This window comes from Rana temporaria, chromosome 11 (assembly GCF_905171775.1).
Source record: "Rana temporaria chromosome 11, aRanTem1.1, whole genome shotgun sequence".
Taxonomy (NCBI): Eukaryota; Metazoa; Chordata; class Amphibia; order Anura; family Ranidae; genus Rana; species Rana temporaria.
The window spans coordinates 22,367,182-22,390,745 of NC_053499.1; the positions used below are offsets into that span (position 1 = coordinate 22,367,182).

General features: G+C 44.1%; 1 protein-coding gene across 1 annotated transcript in view; it reads left to right on the forward strand.

Annotated features, from left to right (window-relative positions):
• The window catches only part of LOC120917114 (high choriolytic enzyme 1-like), a 39,828-nt gene extending 22,286 nt beyond the window's left edge, over positions 1-17,542 (forward strand). Inside the window, exons 7-13 of the mRNA XM_040328157.1 lie at positions 5-92; positions 4,529-4,656; positions 5,940-6,055; positions 7,406-7,616; positions 11,587-11,705; positions 14,479-14,701; positions 16,901-17,542. Coding sequence (XP_040184091.1) covers positions 5-92; positions 4,529-4,656; positions 5,940-6,055; positions 7,406-7,616; positions 11,587-11,705; positions 14,479-14,701; positions 16,901-16,905 — 890 coding nt within the window. The 3' untranslated portion in view covers positions 16,906-17,542. The remainder of the gene's footprint in view (positions 1-4; positions 93-4,528; positions 4,657-5,939; positions 6,056-7,405; positions 7,617-11,586; positions 11,706-14,478; positions 14,702-16,900) is intronic.
• Positions 17,543-23,564: the final 6,022 nt, after the last annotated feature.

Consider the following 23,564-nt stretch of genomic DNA (forward strand, 5'->3'; position numbering starts at 1 on the left):
ACAGTATACAAAAGCAACTTTGAGATGACCCAACCAGCTACCGATAACGTGGGCCTGCCGTATGATTACACTTCTGTGATGCACTATGGGAGGTAAGTCGCAGTCAACAATTATGCCGCGTACACACCACCGTTTTTCGAGTTGTAAAAAACAAAGTTTTTTTCAACCCGATCATTAAAACGGCCTTGCCTACACACGATCGTGAAAAAAAAATGCTCTAGCAAAGCGCAGTGACGTACAACACGTACGACGGCACTATAAAGGGGAAGTTCCATTCGGATGGCGCCACCCTTTGGGCTGCTTTAGCTGATTTTGTGTTAGTAAAAGACGATTTGCGCTTTTCTGTCTGTTACAGCGTGATGAATGTGCTATCTCCATTACGAACGCTAGTTTTACCAGAACGAGCGCTCCCGTCTCATAACTTGCTTCTGAGCATGCGTGTTTTTTTTCACGTCGTTAAAGCCCACACACGACCATTTTTTACGACGTAAACGTTAAAAACAACGTGAAAAATTAGAGCATGTTTGAAATTTTTAACGCCCATTTTTTACATCGTGAAAAATGCTCTGGAGCCCACACATGATCGTTTTTAATCACATAAAAAAAAAACGTCATTTTTTACAACCCGAAAAACGGTCGTGTGTACGCGGCATTACACCTTCTGTAGGACCCTTCATCATGCAGCTCTCCAGCAATTTTTGTGATTTTGTGACTTGGGTAATGAATGAATACCATGAGCACTGACAAAGTGGAGCATGGGCAATACACAATCTGCATGAGCAAAGGATGAATACCAGTGCAATGGCAATGCCAGAGTGGCGCTTTCACAATAGACAATCTGCAAAAGCAATGAGTGAATTCTACTTAGGGTTGCCACCTGTCCGGGATTCATCCAGACAGTTCGGGTTTGGAATCATGCATCCGGGTTTGAGACTGCCTGAAACCCGGACACGATATTCAGACCAGCCCATGGCTTCCCAGCAGGGTTGCTGGTTGCAGATGTCTAAACTGAGAGTGTCTGTTATGCTCTCTTTCACGCTGCCCAAAGACAACACTAACAATCCCCCCCCCCCCCCAACACACACGCACAGATGTTTAGAGTTCTCAGTGTTCCCCCTTAAATCAGGGTTCCCAGAGCATCCCTTACATCAGAGTCTGCAGAGTCCCCCCCCTTACAGTGTAAGGGAACTGCGGATTCAGATGTAAAAGGCGAACTCTGTGGACTCTGATGTAAAGGGGGACTCTTGTGATTAAATTCATATGATTAGAAATGTTATTTAAAAATATATGTATAGTTTATTCTATAACGTGACGTTAAAGTGTTCGGGTTTGACTTGAAAAAAAGGTGGCAACCCTAATACTGCATGAGGATTATCAGAGTTGACATCAGAGCTGTAGACACACATGAGCAATAGAAATACATTCCGAAGGGCACAGATTTTCTATATCAGCAACGATACACAATGCCATAAAAATATCCCCTATTTTGTAGACGCTATAACTTTTGTGTAAGCCAATCAATATACGCTTATTGCGATTTTTTTTTTTTACCAAAAATATGTAGTAGAATACATATTGGCCAAAACTGATTAAGAAATGTGTTTGTTTGTTTTTATTTTTTTTGGGGATATTTATTATAGCAAAAAGTAAAAAAGATTTTTATTTCAAAATTGTCGGGCTTTTTTGTTTATAGCGCAAAAAAAAAAAAAAACGCAGAGGTGATCAAATACCACCAAAAGAAAGCTCTATTTGTGGCAAAAAAGATTTTCGTTGGATACAATGTCGCATGACCGCGCAAGTTTCAGTTAAAGTGACACAGTGCCGTATTGCAAAAATGGCCTGGTCATTGAGAGGGCAAATCCTTCTGGTCCTTAAGTGGTTAAAGCGCACCTATCCCTCCGAGCTTGTGGGCAGAGTCGAACGCATGTAAGTCACGCACGCACGCATATGTAAAACGGTGTTCGCACCACACATGTGAGGTATCACCGCGAACGATAGAGTGAGAGCAATAATTCTAGTACAAGACCTCCTCTGTAAATCTAAAGAGGTAACCTGTAAAAGGTATTTAAAACATTGTCTATGGAGATTTTTAAGTACTGTAGTTTGTCGCCATTCCATGAGCATGTGCAATTTTACAGTGTGACATGTTAGGTATCTAATTACTTGCCATAACATTGTCTTTCATATTATATATATATATAAAAAAGGGGTATATATTGTGTTTTTTATTTTTTTATTTGTTCAAATGTATTTTTTCCCAAAAAATTGCATTTGAAAAACCGCTGTGCAAATACCGTGTGACATAAAAAATTGCAACAATCGCCATTTTATTCTCTGGTGTCTCTGGTAAAAATGTTTTTATAATGTTTGGGGGTTAGAAATAATTTTCTAGCAACTGATTTAAATGTGTAAACAAAAAGTGCCAGAAAAGGCTTGGGGCCAGATTCAGGTACATTTGCGGCGGCGTAACATATCCCATTTACGTTACGCCGCCGCAAGTTTTACAGGCAAGTGCTTGATTCACAAAGCACTTGCCTGTAAAGTTGCAGCGACGTAGCGTAAATCCCTCCGGCGCAAGCCCGCCTAATTCAAATGATCCGGGTAGGGGGCGTGGAGCATTTAAATTAGGCGCGTTCCCGCGCCGAACATACTGCGCATGCTCCGTTTTGAAATTTCCCACCGTGCTTTGCGCGAAATGATTTTGCACCGACGTCATTTTTTGAACTTCGACGTAAGTTACGTCCTTTCCTATTCACGGACGACTTACGCAACAAAAAAAAAAAATTAAAATTCGACGCGGGAACGACGGCCATACTTTAACATGGCAAGTCTAACTATAGACCACAAAATAGCAGCTTTAACTATACGCCGGGAAAAGCCGACTAGTGACGACGTAAGAGAATGCGACGGCCGCGCGTACCTTTGTGGATCGACGGAAAAAGCTAATTAGCATACTCGACGCGGAAAATGACGCAAACTCCACCCAGCGGGCGCCAAAGTATTGCACCTACGATCCTAAGGCGTACGAAGCCGTACGCCTGTCGGATCGAAGCCAGAAGCCGTCGTATCTTTGTTTGAGGATTCAAACTAAAGATACGACGCGGCAAATTTGAAAGTACGCCGGTGTATCAGTAGATACGCCGGCGTACTTGCTCTGTGGATCTGGCCCATAGATTTTTACAACCTGTCCATGAATTTACTGACAGTTGGCAACTCTAATGTCATTTTTTCTAAGAAAGTAATGCCTGTATCGTTGGCTCCATCTAGTGGCCAAAATTCAGTATAGTTTTCTAAAATACCTTGGTGAGTAAACAATATACTATAATACTATTCTATACTAAACTACTGACAATTGCGCGGTCGTGCGACATGGCTCCCAAACAAAATTGACGTCCTTTTTTCCCCACAAATAGAGCTTTCTTTTGGTGGTATTTGATCACCTCTGCGTTTTTTATTTTTTGCGCTATAAACAAAAAAGAATGACAATTTTGAAAAAAAATACAATATTTTGTACTTGTTGCTATAATAAATATCCCAATTTAAAAAAAAACAAAAAAACTTTTTTTTCAGTCTAGGCTGATACGTATTCTTCTACATATGTTTGGTAAAAAAAAAATCGCAATAAGCGACTGGTTTGCGCAAAAGTTATAGCGCCTACAAAATAGGGGACAGAATTTTTATTTTTTATTTTTTATTTTTTACTAGTAATGACAGCGATCTGCGATTTTTATTGGGACTGCGACATTATGGCGGACACATCGGACACTTTTGACACATTTTTGGCACCATTCACATTTATACTGCGATCAGTGCTATAAATATGCACTAATTACTGTATAAATGTGACTGGCATTGAAGGGGTTAACACTAGGGGGTGAGGAAGGGGTTAAATGTGTACCCTGCATAGTGTTCTAACTGTGGGGGAAGGGGGGTGACTGGGGGAGGTGACCGATCTGTGTCCCTATGTACAAGAGACACAGATCGGTCTCCTCTCGCTGTCTGTGAGAGCCGGCGATGAGAAATGATCTCATATGTTTACATATGAGATCATCTCTCATTGGCCGCACAGATCGCCTACCAAACGTAAAATACGCGGGGTCATCTTAAATTTAAATAAAACACGCCCACAACATCCCCATTTGAATTAGGCGGGCTTACGCCGCCACACATACGTTACGCCGCCGTAACTAAGGGCGCAAGTTCTTTCTGCATACGGAACTTGCGCCCAAAGTTACGGCGGTGTAACGTATCTGATATACGTTACGCCGCGCCGGCAGATACTGCAATGTATCTGAATCCGGCCCAGTGAGGGATCGGTAGCATGTGTTTGAGCTTTGGGGTGCACACTCTAATGCAATAGGTGGCGCACACCTATGCTCTATCCAACCCTACAGTAAAAGCTTTGGCTGGAGGTCTACAGGAAAGGTTGGCTTTACTATAGCAAACAATGGTTTCATTTGGGTGGAACAAATCCAATGCATGTGTTGTAAAAGGGTCACCTTATATGTTTTTTTTTTTTTTAATGCAGATATGCGTTCAGCAATGCTCCTGGGAAGGCAACCATTGTCCCAAAGCTGGATCCCAGTGTCCCTATAGGGCAGAGGTATGGACTGAGTGGCCTGGACCTTCAGAAGATCAATCGTCTTTATCAGTGTGGTGAGAGCCAGCAATAATGAAATATCATCATCAATTTCCTCATTATCTGATCATCATGTGGCCCTCCAGCTGTTGCAAAACTACAAGACCCATCATGTCTCAGCCTTTGAAAGTCATGCTTGTAACTGTCAGCTTTGCAATGCCTCATGGGACTTGTAGTTCTGCAACAGCTGGATGGACACAGGTTGAGCACCCATTCTCTATAGCAGTGGTCTCCAATCCGCGGCCCGGGGAAAAGATGTGGCCCTTGGCTTGCTTTTATCCGGCCCTTGGGGTCCGTGCCGGGACAAGGTCATCTAGTGCCCAGAGCAAAAATGCCAAACTGCGCCCCCCCCAAGATGTATAAGCATTGTGTGTCAGCTAAATAAATTCCCCCTCCTCTAAGTATAAATCTGCCCCCCTGCTAAAATCCCCCCTCTTAGCACAACTCCTCTACCCCCAAACTCCTCCCCCATCACCCCTCCCAACACAAACCCCCCTAAATCACTCTTGGGGGGGGCCCCCAAATTTTACCAACTAGAATAAGACTCCCTGTCACTCCGCCAAATTCCCCCTTCCAACACAAATCTCCTGACCCCCATTCTCCTTGTGGTGCCCCCTCCTCACATGATGACGCAGTGCCCAGGGCAGCTCTCCCTCCTGCCCACCCCTTTTCCAGCCCTGCTTGGGGCACAATTTTATTCACTAACGCCAATGAAGGCCACAATTTCTTCCAATGACACCAACAATGGGCCATAATTCCTTCCAACGACTCCAACAATGAGGCACAGTTCCTACCAATGACATAAATGATGGGGCACAATACTTCCCAATGACATCAATGGTGTGGCCCATTGACACCAATGATGGGGCACAATTCCTCCAATGACAGGGGATTGTACTCCCACAGACACTGGGACATTTTGTACTCCCGATGGTTACAGTCCGGCCCTCTTAAAGTCTGAAGCACAGTAAACTGGCCCTTTGCTTACAAAGTTTGGAGACCCTTGCTCTATAGGCTAAACACATGCATTTGATCATTCGTGTTTAAAGTAATGAAGGAAGATCCAAACAAATGAGATTATTTGGATGGTTCTTGGGACGCCCACAGGCTTTTATGTCTAGTTCTCCTGCACTCTGATTTCAGCTTCCAACCCAAATGATTGTACTGTCAGCCTAATCTGTAATTTCAGCTGGTTTTCAGAGAAAGATGATGATGCGTTTAGTATAAAGGAAGAATATGGATTAGGTGAAGCCTCCTTTATTAAATAACATAATGTTGTCTATCTCTGTCTGATTTGCAGATGTCTGCAGCTCTCTCCTCTTTGATCCATCGGGATCTCTGCATTCAGGATATGCGCAATCAGCCAATCAGAACAGATCACAATGTGTGTGGCTCATTCGGATCCCTACAAACAAGGTCATTTTTCACACTTGTTAGAAGTTATATGCTACTGGTGGAAATTTCAAATTTCTTTTGTACATTTTCAACAGCTGCAGAATTTAGAAGTGGGTGGCGGTATATCCATTAGGGGCGCCCGGGCACCACCCCCTCTATCCACCGCACCACCCCCTCTATCCACGGCACCACCCCCCCCTCTATTCACAGCCGCTGTGGCCACCCCCATTCATGCGTCCGGCCCCTTTCAAGACTCCAGACGCATGAATTATATATTTATTTATTTTTTGCACCTGATTAGAGCCATAGGGGCAGATCCACAGAGAGAGTACGCCGGTGTATCTACTGATACGCCGGCGTACTTTCAAATTTCCCGCGTCGTATCTTTAGTTTGAATTCTCAAACCAAGATACGACGGCATCTGGGTTAGATTTTTTTTTCCTTTAAGCTTTGACAATAAGCCCAGTTTAACACCAGGCCAACTTATCATGTGACTTCACAGTTCAAAGTCGCCTGACAAGTCGCACCCTATTTGTGGCAATGGAACTGTTCAAATTGCTGCAACTCAAGTCGCAGCAACTTTGAAAACGTTTCCTGTACTCGTTTTGGCACCATTTGCATTGACATCTGTTAAGTTCATTTGCACAGATTTCAGCAAGCTGCACTGCTTAGAAGTCGCGCTGTACCAGTACCATGACTTCAAAACCGCCCTGGTTGCACAAATCGGAAAATGTCTCACTGCCTGGGATTAGTGATGCAGAGTGGTCCGCTTCCTGGCGGGCATGGGCATGTGAAGTTGCGAACACGCCTGAGCTCATCCTTACTCACCATGGAACCTAAGGTGTTAATCCTCTGCATTGTGTAAAAAAGGCTGTCTGACCCTGTATGGACAGATCCTCTCCTTCTTCCACTGACCCCATAACATGTCCGGATAAGACAGAGTTACTGGAGTCAGGCTGCACATGCTCAGTTTAGTGTGTATTGCTAGAGTTTTTTCTTTTTTTTTTCTTGGGAGAGTGAATGTGATCAGCACTGTCCAGAGGGTCAGGGGTTCTGCATCTATATAAGACAGCCAGTGCAGTATGAAAACTCCTCCTACTAGCTTTATCCCGGCACTGATAAAAGTCACAAGACTGCTATATACTGCTGATGAGAAAAGTTTGCTGTTCCTGATCTGGCGGAGTCTGAGTAAGTCCCTTGGCCTGGTATACTTACAGGTAAATAAGAGATTTGCAGCATCCTGGAGCGCTGAGTGTTGTGTAAGATTTGTTCTGACGGGAATCCTCTGAAGATCTGGGAGAACCTCGTTCCCACCCAGGGGGCTTGTCCTTTGTACCATATTGATTTGCTGATGAAGGTTTTCCTATGTAGGTGTTCCTGCAGTTTCAAAGCTTTGATCCCTCTCCCGGCTGCATCTCAGACTCTGTGAAGGTGTATGATGGGGCCGGCAAGATGTCTCCTCTACTGATAAACACTACTTGTGGGATGAAGAAGCTCCCTCCCGTCTTGTCCTCAGGAAACCTGATGTTTGTGGAATTTTTAAGTGGTGGAGCTTCAACTTTCACAGCTTCCTATCAGACAGGTAGAGTTTCAGAGCGTTTCAGTTAATGGAGGGTGTAACTTATGTATTACTCTTACTGATAATAGTTAACCCTCCTGGCGGTATCCCCGAGCGTGACTCGGGGTTGATTTTTTCTGCTGCGATCGGTAACCCGGAGTCACGCTCGGGGTAGATATGCAGAGCCTGCAGCGTGCGCTGGCTTACCTTGTCCTGGATCCAGCGATGTCACCGCGCTGTGTGAGCGAGCGGGACCTCGCTCGATTCACACAGCGTCCTCCTGTGCCGCCGATCTCCGTTCCCTGCGACGTTACGACGCACGGGAGCGGAGATCGGCGCCAAATTCAAAAAAGTAAACAAACACAATACATACAGTATACTGTAATCTTATAGATTACAGTACTGTATGTAAAAAATACACACCCCCCTTGTCCCTAGTGGTCTGCCCAGTGTCCTACATGTCATTTTATATAATAAAAACCTTTCTTTCTGCCTGAAAACTGTAGATTGTCCATAGCAACCAAAAGTGTCCCTTTATGTCAAAAATGGTTTTAGAGCAGCTAGAAAACAGCGATAATAAATTATAATCACTTGCAGAATTGAGCGATAGCGATTTGTGGGAAAATTTGTCATCAAAAAATAAAAGTAATGACAGCGACAATTCTGCAACTGAGCAAATTTCAGTGATTTTGAGTTGATTACATTATTGAATAATTTTTATTTTAATTATATTATTACTTGCTATAATTATTTATAATTATTTATTATATTATAATTTAAAATTTTGTTTTTAAAAAAATGTCATACCCGGGATGCCTATTAGATTCTTGTTTGGTCAGATTTAAGTGAGTTATTCCTAAAAATTACAGGCCTACAGTATAAAACACCAAATTTCCTTGCAAATAATTGTACCGCTTTCAGCATGTTTTTTCAGAAAGAATCATACCGCCAGGGAGGTTAAAGGAGACACATTGGATGCTGTTTGTAGCTTCAGTGGTTTAAGATACTGCCCTGGAACAAGCATGCAGCAAGTGAAGTCAAGACCCCTTGATCTGTATGCTTGTCCAAGGCCAGGGGGTCAATATGTAACAGATATGCCCTGTACACACGATCGGAATTTTCCATTGGAATTCCATTTAAGCTGTCTTGCATACACACTGTCAGACTAAATTCCGACTGTCCAAAACGCAGTGACGTACAACACTATGACGATCCGAGAAAAATGAAGTTCAATGCTTCCGAGCAAGCGTCGACTTGATTCTGAGCATGCGTGTTTTTTTCTCCGTCGGAGTTCCACACAGACGATCAGAATTTCCGATTAGGGGGCTAGATTCACATAGATCAGCGGATCTTTAGATCCGCGTGATCTATGTGATTTAAGATCCGCTGACGCAAGTTTGAGAGGCAAGTGGCTAATTCACGAAACACTTACCTCCAAACTTGCGGCGGCGGATCGTAAATCCCCCGGCGGAATTCAAATTCCTAGGGGGAGTGTACTATTTAAATCAGGCGCGTTCCCGCGCCGATTTAAATGCGTATGCGCAGTCCGCGAATTTTCCCGGCGTGCATTGCTCCCAATGACGTCGCTAGGACGTCAGTGGTTTCGACGCTTACGTAAACGACGTCCATCCGTATTCGAGAACGACTTACGCAAACGACGTAAAAAAAAAAAAAATCGACACGGGAACGACGGCTATACTTAACATTGGCTGCGCCTCATAGAAGCAGGAGTAAGTATACGCCGGGAAAACCGCTACGGAAACATCGTAACAACACTGCGTCGGGCCCGCGTATGTTCGTGAATTGCCGTATCTCACTGATTTACATATTTCTCAGTGTAAATCAGCAAGAACGCCCCCCCGCGGCCATTTTTAAATTGCAGTTAAGATCCGACGGTGTAACACAGTTACACCTGTCGGATCTTAGGCATATCTATGCGTAACTGATTCTATGAATCAGACGCATAGATACGACCAGTGTAAGTCAGAGATATGACGGAGTATCTGGAGATACACCGTCGTATCTCTTTGTGAATCTAGCCCAGCAAAAAATTTAGCCCCGGGAAAAAAAATAAAACATGTTCTATTTCTAAACTTCGACAGAAAAAAGTCAGATGGGGCCCACACACGCGGTCGGAATATCCGATGAAAGAATTCTGACTGACTTTTTTGCTCGGAAATTTCGATCGTGTGTACAATAGAACACCCTTTCAGAAGGAGGTCAACTTACATGTTCCCCCCCTTTCTGCAGGTTATGATTAGAGATTGATTTTTTGCTTTAATATTCCTTAAAACATTTTTTTTGTAACAATGCTGCTGCCTGCCCTCACACTACAGTGCTCTGTACTGACAGAGCTGAGTAACAGGCAAACCCCTCACCACACTCCTCATAGACGTGTAGAAATGGTGTGCAGTCTATTTTTTCCACTGCAGGTGGCGCGCGTCTGCAGTGGCAATGGAGGGTGAAAGCCGAGAGGAACCTAGTTCCTCTATGGTTTCCTCTGCCACAAGGACGCAGCTATCCGATTGGATGCTGGCACCCTATGTGACTCTGGTGGCCATCTTTGGTCAGGAAGAATCTATTTTAAACCCTGGGTCCTGGATTTGGCACGCATTTTGCAAGTGGCTAGTGTAGGGACAGGTCACTCGTCTGACAGGAACAGTACTTAGAGCCAAGGAAAGGATTCGGAGGAGTAGGGAAAGTGCAGGGGACACACTAATCCTATGGAAAGCCTCCTTTTTGGGTACTGACCGGCCAGGCCGCATTCCGCTCCTTGTGGCAGATGCTGTCGGAATATTTGGGTCTCCAGTCTACTGTCCCATCACTCTTGCACCTTGCAAGTGTTCCTGGCGGGGTTTTCTTACTGCCGGGCCTCTTGTATACTGCTGTTACAATATATTCCTGGTACTGCACTGGGACTTATTTTCTGCCCATCAGGCCTCGTACACACGACAGAGATTCTCGGCAGAATTCGCCGAGAAACTCGGTCAAAACCCGGATTCTGCCGAGAATCTCTGTCGTCTGTACAGTTTTGGCTCGATGGAGCCGCCGAGGAGCTCGACGAGAAAATAGAGAACATGTTCTCTATTTTCTCGTTGGCCGCGTTGTTCTATAGGAGAAGGCGGCCCGCCGAGCTCTTCGGCGGCTTCATCCCAAAACGAGACGAGGAACTCGACGTGCCAAGCACGTCGAGTTCCTCTGTCGTGTGTACGGGGCCTCACTCTTGTCAATGAAGATGGGGAGGAGGTTGAGAGGAACCTAGTTCCACTATGGTTTCCTCGGTCACAAGGAGGCAGGTATCTGATTGGATGCTGGCACCCCATGTGACTCTGGTGGCCATCTTGGGTCAGGAAGAGTCAAATTTAAAACCCTGGTTCCCGGATTTGGCACACATTTTGTGAGTGGCTAGTGTAGGAACGGGTCCCCATTTGACAGGGAAAGTACTTAGAGCCAGGGAAAGGTTACAGAGGAGTAGGGAAAGCGCAGGGACCACGCCACTCCTCTGGAAAGCCTCTTCTTTGGGTACAGACCAGCCAGGTCTCATTCCGCTCTGCATGGCAGACACTGTCAGCATCTTCGGGTGTCTAGTCTACTGTCTCATCACTGTTGCACCTTGTAAGTGTTCCCGGCCAGGTTGCCTCACTGCCGGGCCTGTTGTGTACTGCTGAACTTCTGTTACAATATACTCCTGGTACTGCACTGTGACTCTGTTTCCTGCTCACCGCCTCACGCTACACCTACCGCAAATGTAAAAAAAGAAATGGGGTCGCTGGCAAAAAAAGTTTTAAAGATAAATTTTATCTCTGTGCAAAAAATGCATATCATTTTTGAAAGATATAGCCACCAACATTCACAATTATTTACAAGCTGTGTGTAGAGACAAGTTCTCAAAGCTGCAAAAACTGATAATTATTTAAGTAAAGTTGATCTCATTCATATACACATCATCCATCTGTACCTGTATCTGATGCTGAGTCTTTATCTATTGTTTTAGTGGCATGTGGTGGAATGCAAACGAAAGTGAATGGAACTGTGACCTCTCCGGGGTACCCCACCAAGTACCTACCTTCCACGGATTGTATATGGTCTATTGTGGCACCTTCTGGGCATAGAGTAAGTCAGATCAAAAAAATTAAGAAAAACTGCAAATTAAAACATTTTTGGGCAGTTATAATAGCTACAGTACGTCCTTCTAATAAAGTATTTTTCTTGTGCTTCGCTAGTCTTCAGATACATTCGTATCCCAATATTTTACAGTTAGTTCCAATATTTCAACTAGTGTCCTAATAGTTCCACTTAGTCCCAATAATTCCACTAGTGTCATAATTGTGTTCATTTGATCCCATTAGTTCCACAAGTGTTCGAATAGTATTCACTTAGTCCCGATAGTTCAACTAGTGTCATAATAGTGTTCAATTGATCCCATTAGATCCACTAATGCACGTATATGTCCACTAGTGTCCTAATAGTTCCACTAAGTCCTGATAGTTCCACTAGTATCATAATAGTGTTCAATTGATCCTATTAGATCCACTAATGCACGTATATGTCCACTAGTGTCCTAATAGTTCCACTAGGGCCCGATAGTTCCACTAGTATCATAATAGTGTTCAATTGATCCTATTAGATCCACTAATGCACGTATATGTCCACTAGTGTCCTTATAGTTCCACTAAGTCCTGATAGTTACACTAGTGTCATAATAGTGTTCAATTGATCCCATTAGATCCACTAATGCACTAATATGCCCACTAGTGTCCTAATAGTTCCACTAAGGCCCGATAGTTCCACTAGTGTCATAATAGTGTTCAATTGATCCCATTAGTTCCACTAATGCACTTATATGCCCACTAGTGTCCTTATAGTTCCACTAAGGCCCGATAGTTCCACTAGTGTCATAATAGTGTTCAATTGATCCCATTAGATCCACTAATGCACGTATATGTCCACTAGTGTCCTTATAGTTCCACTAAGTCCTGATAGTTACACTAGTGTCATAATAGTGTTCAATTGATCCCATTTGATCCACTAATGCACTAATATGCCCACTAGTGTCCTAATAGTTCCACTAAGGCCCGATAGTTCCACTAGTGTCATAATAGTGTTCAATTGATCCCATTAGTTCCACTAATGCACTTATATGCCCACTAGTGTCCTTATAGTTCCACTAAGGCCCGATAGTTCCACTAGTGTCATAATAGTGTTCAATTGATCCCATTAGTTCCACTAATGCACTAATATGCCCACTAGTGTCCTAATAGTTCCACTAAGGTCCGATAGTTCCACTAGTGTCATAATAGTGTTCAATTGATCTCATTAGATCCACTAATGCACGTATATGTCCACTAGTGTCCTTATAGTTCCACTAAGTCCTGATAGTTACACTAGTGCCATAATAGTGTTCAATTAATCCCATTACTTCCACTAATGCACTAATATGCCCACTAGAGTCCTAATAGTTCCACTTAGTCCTGATAGTTACACTAGTGTCATAATAGTGTTCAATTGATCACATTAGTTCCACTAATGCACTTATATGCCCACTAGTGTCCTTACAGTTCCACTTAGTCCCGATAATTCCACTAATGTCTTAATTGTGTTCAATTGATCCCATTAGTTCCACTAATGCACTAATATCCCCACTAGTGTCCTAATAGTTCCACTAAGGCCTGATAGTTCCACTAGTGTCATAATAGTGTTCAATTGATCTCATTAGTTCCACTAATGCACTTATATGCCCACTAGTGTCCTAATAGTTCCACTAGTGTCATAATATTGTTCACTTGATCCCAATAGTTCCATTAGTGTCCTAATAGTACACACATAGTACCAGTAGTGTCCTATTATGCCGCGTACACGCAATCGGATTTTCCGGTGGAAAAACCTTGGATGTTTTTTTCGACTGAATTCCACTCATGCTTGGCTTGCTTACACACGATCACACTAAAGTTCTATGAACTTTCATCCGTCAAGAACGTGGTGACGTACAACATGACGACGAGACGAGAAAATGAAGTTCAATGCTTCCGAGCATGCGTCGAATGGTTTCCGAGCATGCGTCAGAATTGCTACAGATGCTCGGATTTTCCGATAGGAATTTTTTCCGTCAGAAAATTTGAGAATCAGCTCTCAATCTTTTGTTGGCGGAAATTCCGACAGCAAAAGTCAGATGGAGCCTACACACGGTTGGAATGTCCATTCAAAAGCTCACATCGGACTTTTGCTGTTGGAATTTCCGATCGTGTGTACAGGGCACACTAGTAGTAGTGTACACTTAAGCCGGCCATAGATGGATTGAAATTTGGAAGGTTCAGCAGGAATCGGACAAATATTGATCCAGCTATGGGCGGGCTGGTTGTCCTGCAAGTCATTCTTGACTTCAGGACAGCCAGCCAGCTGGGTTGTTTTTGTATTATCGCTGCTGGTGGCTATAGCCACCAGCGGTGATCATTGTATTCTAACGACGGGGAAACCCCCCACTGTCATAATACAATGATGGCACTGAGAGTGATAGATGCACAGGGGAGGCAGTTTGCCTCCTACCTACTTGATGTCTGTTTACCTGCACTGTCATCATTGTAGGGGCCCCAGAGCATTATTTTGCCCAGGGGCCCATGATGCTATTAAGACTGCCCTGTGCAGGGGTTGTCAATCAGGGTAACAGACCACCCACCCATCCTGATGACCTCTTTTTGGTGTAGGAAGAGAGTAGAGACATTTTGTAGGTGATCACCACAGACACAATCTCAGATGAGATACATAAATAAATATAATTTCATGGTTTATTTATAGTTTATGTGATTATAATTATTATTTTTCCCCCTAAGATGCTACTACATGAATATTTTAATTTTATAACAGCATTTATTATTGTTATCACCGGCAGGTACAGCTGAACTTCATCTCCTTTACACTGGAGTCCTCCCGTAATTGTGTCTATGATTACTTGTCTATCTCGGACAGCTCTCGATCTGGCACCTCGGTATCGGACAAGTATTGCGGGGCCAAGAATATGCCGCCACTAGTGTCTTCTGGGAACTGGATGGGGTTGCAATTCCACTCGGACAAGTCAGTCCAGAGCACCGGGTTCCAGGCCACATATAGCTGGGGTAAGTAGAACGACGGGAGTTGGAGTCATGGTTTAAAGTGCACTTTTTCTTTAAAGTGGTTGTTCCCTTGTTTAAAAAAAAAAAAAGTGGTTGTAAACCCTTTACAACCACTTTATGCTACAGGTAAGCCTATATTAGGCCTTACCGGTAGATACCCAGGATATCTCCTAAACCTGAACGGTTTAGGAGATATCCCCTGTCCCCTGCATGTGCTCATGTCATCGGCACATGCGCACTGGGGCAAACTGAAGCAATGGCACCTATGTGCCGTTGCTTCAGTCCATGTGCCGTTACTGGTGGCTCCCGCGCACATGCGTGGGAGTGACGTCATCGCGGCTCCAGCCAATCACAGCGCAGAAGCGGCGATATCCGGAAGTAACCCCCGGGAGAGATATCGCCGCTGGAGGGGGGGAAGAGGACTGCTACGGGGGCTTCGATCTCAGGTAAGTAATTCATAATGAACTAGTATGCTATGCATACTAACTCATTATGCCTTTGTCTTGCAGGTTGTTTTTTTTTTTTAGATCGGGTTTACAACCACTTCAAGTTTCAGTTTCGGCATGTACCGGAAATGTAACACTACAATTGGTTGTGCTCTCAACCAAACTGTCAAGCCATCCAATGGCTGGTGTCTAAACGGATCACATGTGCAGCATCATGGCTGTTGTAGATTAAACAGAGGCAAAGATGGCAGCTTCCTTGGCTGAAAATGATATGGGGGGTTTACTTTCAGTACCGGGCACTTTCACCCCCTTCCTGCCCAGGACCATTTTCAGCTTTCAGTGTTGTCACACTTTGAATGACAATTGCATGGTCATGCAACGATGTACCCAAATTAAATTTTTATCGTTTTTTTTTAAACAGATGGGCCCGGATTCACAGACGACTTACGCCGACGTATCTATTGATACGCAGCGTAAGTTCTGTGATGCGCCGTCGTATCTTTGCGCCCTATTCAGGGAACAAGATACGCCTGAATTTTGCCAAGAAACGACCGATGTAAGTCTCCTACGCCGTCGTATCTTTGGTGCATATTTATGCTGGCCGCTAGGGGCGCTTCCGTAGATTTACGCCGTGCAGTGCCCCCGCCTGCTCCCTCTGGTCAACTGGTTCCAATCACAGTGGTGCATCAATCCATAGCGTTATCGGGGTGGCGCTGGGGGGGTTTCCGTTGAGGTGTGTTTCCACTGACTCGCATCATCTGAGTCCCCTTGAAGCCATCTGTCACTGCAAGATCCCCATCCATTTGAGGTACTGTATGCAAACCTGTCCATCAGTGATTTGCCATCTGTCCTGGTGTGTAGCTTTGCAATTCATTCACAGCGGGACTAGTATATTGATGTTAATCATTCCATCACAGGACTCTCATTGTGGACTTGTATTTTTTTTATATATGACATTCAATTTTTATCAATTTTTATATTTGTATGTGCCAATACCTCTGTTATTTGTTATTTTCCATTTTAGACTATAAAATGTAATAATTTTACCCATTGTGCACTGCTTCTTTGTTTTCATCTGTGTTTCTAACTGTAGGGGGGTGTGGCTGTAGGTCTGACATCATTGATTGTGGTTCCCTATATTAGGAAACACACGATCGATGACGGCGCCACAGTGAAGAACTGGGAAGCTGTGTTTACACACAGCTCTCCCCGTTCTTCAGCTCCGGGGGCCAATCGCGGGACTCCAGCGGCGATCGGGTCCGCTAGTCCATCGGCCGCGGTCACGGAGCTTCGGACCGGGTCGCGGGCGCGCGCCCGCGACCCACGGCTGGTTATTTAACAATCACCGTACAGGTACGTGATTGTGCCCAGCCATGCCATTCTGCCGACGTATATCGCGTTAGGCGGTCCTTAAGTGGTTAAAACATTTTTTTGCACCTGCCTAAAACTTTTGCACAGTAGTGTATATGTATGTGTATGAATATGTGTATTTAGCAGGTTTGCCTGGAGATCATTTTTTAATTCCCATGCACATGATTGGTTTGAACTCAACACACCATCAAAGGGCTAAATAAAAAATGACTGCTTTGGTAAATGAGTCTCGCAGCATTTGACAGTTCTCACTAAAAGTTTTGTGAGAGTTTTATTCTAGTTGAGCTGTAATGTGGCCCTGGAAATGATTTGATAGTGCTTGCAGTTATTGCCCTAACAATCTTCGATGTGATAAAATGATCATATTTGTTTTCTTTTTCTGCAGTGTGAGACGTTGGATGGAGACGGATGATCTTGGAACAGACTACACTTTGTTTTAATCCAACAGAAAGAATTTAAAGGAAACCAGTGCTGTCAAAGCACCCAATAACCTAACCTCGGGAATGTTATCTGACATAATCCAGAGCCCTCACAATGAAACAATTCAAATTCAACCAGTCTGTCGAAGCACCCAATGACCCAGACTTAAGAATGTTATTTTACATAATCCGGGGTGCTCAGAACACATTTCAACAAGTCTGTTGATGCACCTAATAACCCAGCCTCAAGTAAAGATATCTCACATTATACTGAAGCTTTCAAACTGAAAGAATTTAAAGTCAACCAGTCTGTTAAAGCATCCAATAACCTACCCTCTAATATTGTTATCTGATTTTTTTTCAATGCCTTTAAAATGAAAAAAAAAAATCAAGTCTACAAGTCTGTTGAAGCTCCCAAAAACCGAACCTCTAGTAATGTTATCTCACATGATTCAGGGCCTTCACACTGAAAGAATTTAAAGTTACCTGATCTGTTAAAGCATCCAATAACTTAACCTCTAATATTGTTATCTGATTTTTTTTTCAATGCCTTTAAAATGAAAAAAAATAAAAATGAAGTCTACACGTCTGTTGAATCTCCCAATAACCCAACCTCTAGTAATGTTATCTAACATGATCTGGGGCCTTCACAATGAAACATTTCAAAATCAACCAATGTGTCAAAGCACCCAATAACCCAACCTCTATCAATGTAATCTCACATAAACTGGAGCTTTCACACTGAAATAATTTTAAGTCAACCAGTCTGTTGAAGCATCCAATAACCCAACCTTGAGAATGATATGCGACACTATCTGGGGCGTTTATACTGAAAGAATTTTAAGTCAACAAGTCTGTTGAAGCACCCGATAACCCAACTTATAGTAACGTTGTCTTACATGATGCTAAGGCCTTCAATCTAAAAGAGTTTTATGTCAACCAGCCTCTTGAGGCATTCAGTAACCTAACCTCTTGTATTGTTATCAATTTTTTTGTTAAGGTCTACAAGTCTGTTGAAGCTCCCAAATTACCCAACCTATAGTAATGTTATCTCACATGATTCAGGGCCTTCACACTGAAAGAATTTAAAGTCAACTGGTCTGTTAAAGCATCCAAGAACTTACCCTCTAATATTGTTATCTGATTTTTTTTTAATGCCTTTAAAATGTAAAAAATATAAGTCTACAAGTCTGTTGAATCCCCCAATAACCCAACCTCTAGTAATGTTATCTAACATGATCTGGGGCCTTCACAATGAAAGATTTTAAAGTCAACCAATGTGTCAAAACACCCAATAACCCAACCTCTAGCAATGTATACTCACATGAACTGGAGCTTTCACACCAAAATAATTTAAAGTCAACCAGTCTGTTGAAGCATCCAATAACCCAACCTCGAGAATGTTATCTGACATAATCCGGGGGCCTTCATACTGGAAGAATTTCAAGTCCACAAGTCTGTTGAAGCACCGATAACCCAACTTCTAATAACGAGGGTTACATGATGCTAAGGCCTTCAAACTAAAAGAGTTTAATGTCAACCAGCCTGTTGAGGCATTAAGTAACCTAGCCTCTTGTATTGTTATCTCATTTTTTTGTTAGTGCCTTCAAAATGGGAAAAAAATAAAGTCTACAAGTCTGTTGAACCTCCCAACTACCCAACCTCTAGTAGTGTCATCTCACATGATCTGGGGCCTTCACATTGAACGATTTCAAAGCCAATCAATGTGTCAAAGCACCCAATAACCCAACTAGTAATATAGTCTCACATAAAATGTGGCTTTCACACAGAAAGAATTTAAAGTCAACCAGTCTATTGAAGCATCCAATAACCTAACCTCTAGTATTTTTATCTGGCATCATGGGGTACCATCAAACTGAAAAGGGTTTAAAGTCAACCAGTCTGCTGAAACACCAAATAATCCAATTTATAGTATTGTTACCTCGCCTGTTTTGGGACCTTTAAACTGAAAGACTTTAAAGTCAACCAGTCTGTTGAAGTGTCCAATAACCCAACCTTGTGTATTATCAGACACAATTCAGGGCCTTCAGAGCTGGACAACAACCAAGAGCCTCTGTTGCACAGTTGGAGCCCCCCAATATCATTAAATGACTAAGAAACTTCTAGAAGTCACTGAATACCATAAAACAGCGTAGGTGTCTGGTCACTGGGATATACCCACCAATCATGAGATACAATAGACTGGGTGCATGTGTGTTTGGTGTGTGTGTGTGTGGGGGGGGGGGGTGTATAGGGATCACACGATCCAATTTAAAAAAAATAATTGTCTGATGGATGTGTGGTGTCAGACTGTGTGTATGCTCCATTAGACAATTGTTGGCAGAATTAACAACAACAAATGTTGGTATTTCATGCTCACCAACTGTCTGGCAATAAATCTGTTACATTAGCTTATCCGATCGTGTGTACATAAATTCGTCCAACTAAAATCCAAAGTACAAACACGCATGCTCAGAACCAATGCTAAACATAAGACAACAATAGCAGAAGTTGCCCAAAGGGTGGCGGTAAACAGCTGAAAAACCACGTGGTTTGGTGAATGTTGGCTGAAAATGTTGGCCCGTCTGTATGCAGAACAAGTTCACAGCCAGCTCCCTTCGGACCAAAATCCACGAAAAAAAGTCAGATGGAAGTCCGATCGTGTGTACTTTAGGCTCCCAGGGTGCAGCAAGGCATTTGAAGATTGTGACTGTACATGCTGCCTACTAACCAATGACTGACAGTTTAAAGGGTTAACTATTCTTTCAAATAACTTTATTCTAAGTGACCACCCCATGCTAACTAAACCCTGTTTGACTTACCTTAGATTAGAGGGTGACCCGGTTCAGGAGCCCAGGCGTATGTCAGGCTCTTCTTTTCAGTCTTTGGGCCTGTGCTGTGCTGCACATGTGCTGCCTATTCTTCAAAGGTCCCAATAGAAAAAAACCATCCACCTTTTAGCCTGCAGTACAAGACTGTATAGTTAGTATTGGAAGGATGAAGGGGCACCCATTTAAGAATAAAATGTATACAAACCCAAAAACGCACATTTTCTATATTGCAGGTTACCATTCCTTAGATATTGTGGCTGCTTGAGGGCTTATGTCAATGGGCTTTGGTCTTGTGTTCATGGCATCATTTTGACATTAGCTTCAGAAGCTTCTGAGATCATTTAAAACTCATTGACAGATGCATTTGGCAAACCTCCATCTGACCTGCCATAGGCTTGTATAGAGATGCAAAAAAACCTTAAAGTGGTTGTTAATGCATTTCTATAAGACTATGCCAGCCCCTCTATTAGAAGCTGGCATAGCACACTGTGTAAGTTGTTTTGAAAAATGAGCAGTGTAAATGTCGAATTTCAGCTGTCTTCAGGCCGGTCACGTGACTCGCGGCCGCTTTTCAGCTCCGATGGATGTGAGTGAGTGAAAAACTTATATAGCGCTGCACATGCAAACTGAATCGCCTCTGGACACTCGTTTGTGCATTTCTACTTTGAACTCAAAAGAGATGGGTTTTGATCTTTCTCCTGAAGGCCAGGTGATTCTCCTCCATTCGGATGCTGGTTGGTAGAGCGTTCCATAGTCTAGGTCCTTGGACCGCAAATCTTCTTTCTCCTTTGGACTTGTATCTGGCTTTGGGTATCTGGAGGAGATTTTGGTTGGTGGATCGCAGAACGCGATTGGGGTTATGGGCTTTTAGTTTTTCGCATAGATATTGGGGGGCATTTCCCAGAATACACTTATTCGTCAGACAGAGTGCTTTAAAAGTGATTCTGTCTTTTACTGGCAACCAATGAAGGCTTCTCAGTGAAGGTGAGATTGATTCCCATGTTTTTTTCCCAGTCACAAGTCTAGCAGCCGTGTTTTGAACGACTTGCAGGCGAGTGATTTGGTACTTTGGGAGTCCAAGGTAAAGGGCATTTGCATAGTCAAGTCTGGAGTTTACAATCGCTCCCACTACGACTGCTATGTCTTCTTTGGGAATAAATGGAATGAGTCTGCGTAGTAGGCGCAGCAGATGGTGCGATCCGCTGACTACTGACCCTATTTGTGCATCCATTGTCATGTAGGTGTCGAAGACATGGGCGTAGGAACCGGGGGGGACGGGGGGGACGCATCCCCCCCAGGAAAAAATGCGGGGGGGACAGGTATTGTAAAATCCCCCCCAGGTTAGGAGGACTTGGAGGCTCCCAAGTTGGAGCACTGCTGACATATCGCCGTGTGGGGTGCAGTTCACCCAGGTGCCACAGAGGTGGCGCTCAAGCGCCAGAGTGCGCCTCTCCCTCCTCCTCTGCATCCTCCTCTCCTTGTCTGAGGCCACCGCCGCGGTGTTTCCTAGTCCTCCCTCCTGTTCCATCCACGAACGATCTTCATCTTCTCCACCCTGGCGGCGCAGCTGCACACTGTCCTCTCCAGCTGCCGCCCGGGTGGGGTTTGTGGGGGGGCTCTGTACTTATTGTGGGGGGCTCTGTACTAATTGTGGGGGGGCTCTGTACTAATTGTGGGGGGGAGTGGCTTGTGGGGGGGCTCTGTACTAATTGTGGGGGGGCTCTGTACTAATTGTGGGGGGAGTGGCTTGTGGGGGGTCTCTGTACTAATTGTGGGGGGGCTCTGTACTAATTGTGGGGGGAGTGGCTTGTGGGGGGGCTCTGTACTAATTGTGGGGGGGAGTGGCTTGTGGGGGGGCTCTGTACTAATTGTGGGGGGGCTCTGTACTAATTGTGGGGGGGAGTGGCTTGTGGGGGGGCTCTGTACTAATTGTGGGGGGGCTCTGTACTAATTGTGGGGGGAGTGGCTTGTGGGGGGTCTCTGTACTAATTGTGGGGGGGCTCTGTACTAATTGTGGGGGGGAGTGGCTTGGGGGGGCTCTGTACTAATTGTGGGGGGGTCTGTATTAATTGTGGGGGATCGTGGGGGGGTTCTGTACTAATTGTGGGGAATGACTTGTGGTGAGGGGTCTGTAAAAATGGAGGGGGTGGTTTGTTCGGGGGTCTGTACTAATGGATAGGGGGTCTCTACTAATGGGGGGTGGTTTATGGGGGGGTCTGTACTAATTGAAGTGGGAGGTTTGTCCTGAGGGGGGTCTGTACTAATGTAGGGGGGGGGTGGTTTGTCCTGGGGGGCAGCAGTGTGTGTGGGCTGCCGCTGCGGGTGGCATCTGAAGGACGAGTCCACGCCGCGCTCACCACACAGGCCGGACACACGCCCGCAGAGCCACCGCAACTTCCAAGGCTTCAGAAACAGGTAAGGGGGACCTGTTTTAAAGTTTCCGGTTTAAAAAAAAAAAAACACCAAATCCCTGCAATAATATATTAAACAGCCTGTATAATGTATTATTGCTGGGATTTGTAGTCCTCTGTAACTGCTGGTATTATGCATTGTGTTTTATATAATGTATCATTGCTGGGATTTGTTGTTTCTCTATAGCTGGTGGTATTCTCCATTGCGCTGTATAATGTATTATTGCTGGGATTTGTAGTTCCTCTATAACTGGTCAGTGGTAATCTGCATTGCGTAGTATAATCATTATACAACGCAATGGAGAATACCAGCAGTTACAGAGGAACAACAAATCCCAGCAATAAGTACATTATACAACGCAATGCAGAATAACGCCATCTATGCTATCTTTCTCTGTAAAAGATAAAGAAGTTAAACGATCACTTTAAGCATCATAACCATTTAAGGTTAATGGAGCACAGATATAATGTATGGAGTGTGCGCGCCGGGGGGGGGGGGGTGGTCGGTAAAAATGCTGTCCCCCCCAGATTTGTAAGGGTTCCTACACCCATGGTCGAAGATGACTCCAAGACTTTTGACTTTGGTGCTGGGGGTGATGATTTTGCCCAGAATGGATGGGGGTGTCCAAGTTGTTGCAAGTTGCTTCTTTCGATTGGCGTGAAACAGGAGAAGTTCTGTTTTTGAACCGTTGAGTTTAAGATAACTCTTTGTCGTCCAGTTTTCTATCAAAGAGAGGCATTTCTCTAGACCGAGATGGTGATCCTTTTTGTTGCAGATGCGAAAGTACAATTGTGTGTCATCTGCATAGGAGTGGTAAAGTAACTTTTGGCTACTGATGATTTCAAAGAGGGGGCGGAGATAGATATTGAACAGCACCGGCGACAGAGGGGATCCCTGAGGGACTCCGCATGACACCGTGCGTTTTTCAGAAGTGAAAGGTCCCAGTTTCACTACTTGTGATCGGCTTTCCAAAAAGGAGGAGAACCAGGATAAGTCACATTATGCGACTCTGGCTACTTCAGCTAGCCGAGTCAGTAATAGTTTGTGGTCTACCGTGTCAAAAGCTGCGCTTAGGTCCAACAGTGCTAGAAGACAAGATTCTCCTTCGTCTGCGGCCTCAAGAGCGTCATCCCATATTTTGAGCAATGCTGTTTCTGTCCCGTGCCCGGGATGGAAACCCGATTGAAATGGATCGAGCAAATTATGGGTGTCTAAGATTGGGGACACTGTCCCCGGACCAAGTCTGTCCCCGGTTTTGTCCCCGGATTGGATTTGAACAGGGGCTGTTCAAATCCAAAGACAGTCAGTGCAGAATTAAAAAAAAAATTGAATTACACCCCCCGCGCCACCACTCCTACTAGCATAGGGGGTGTATTTTTTCCATTAT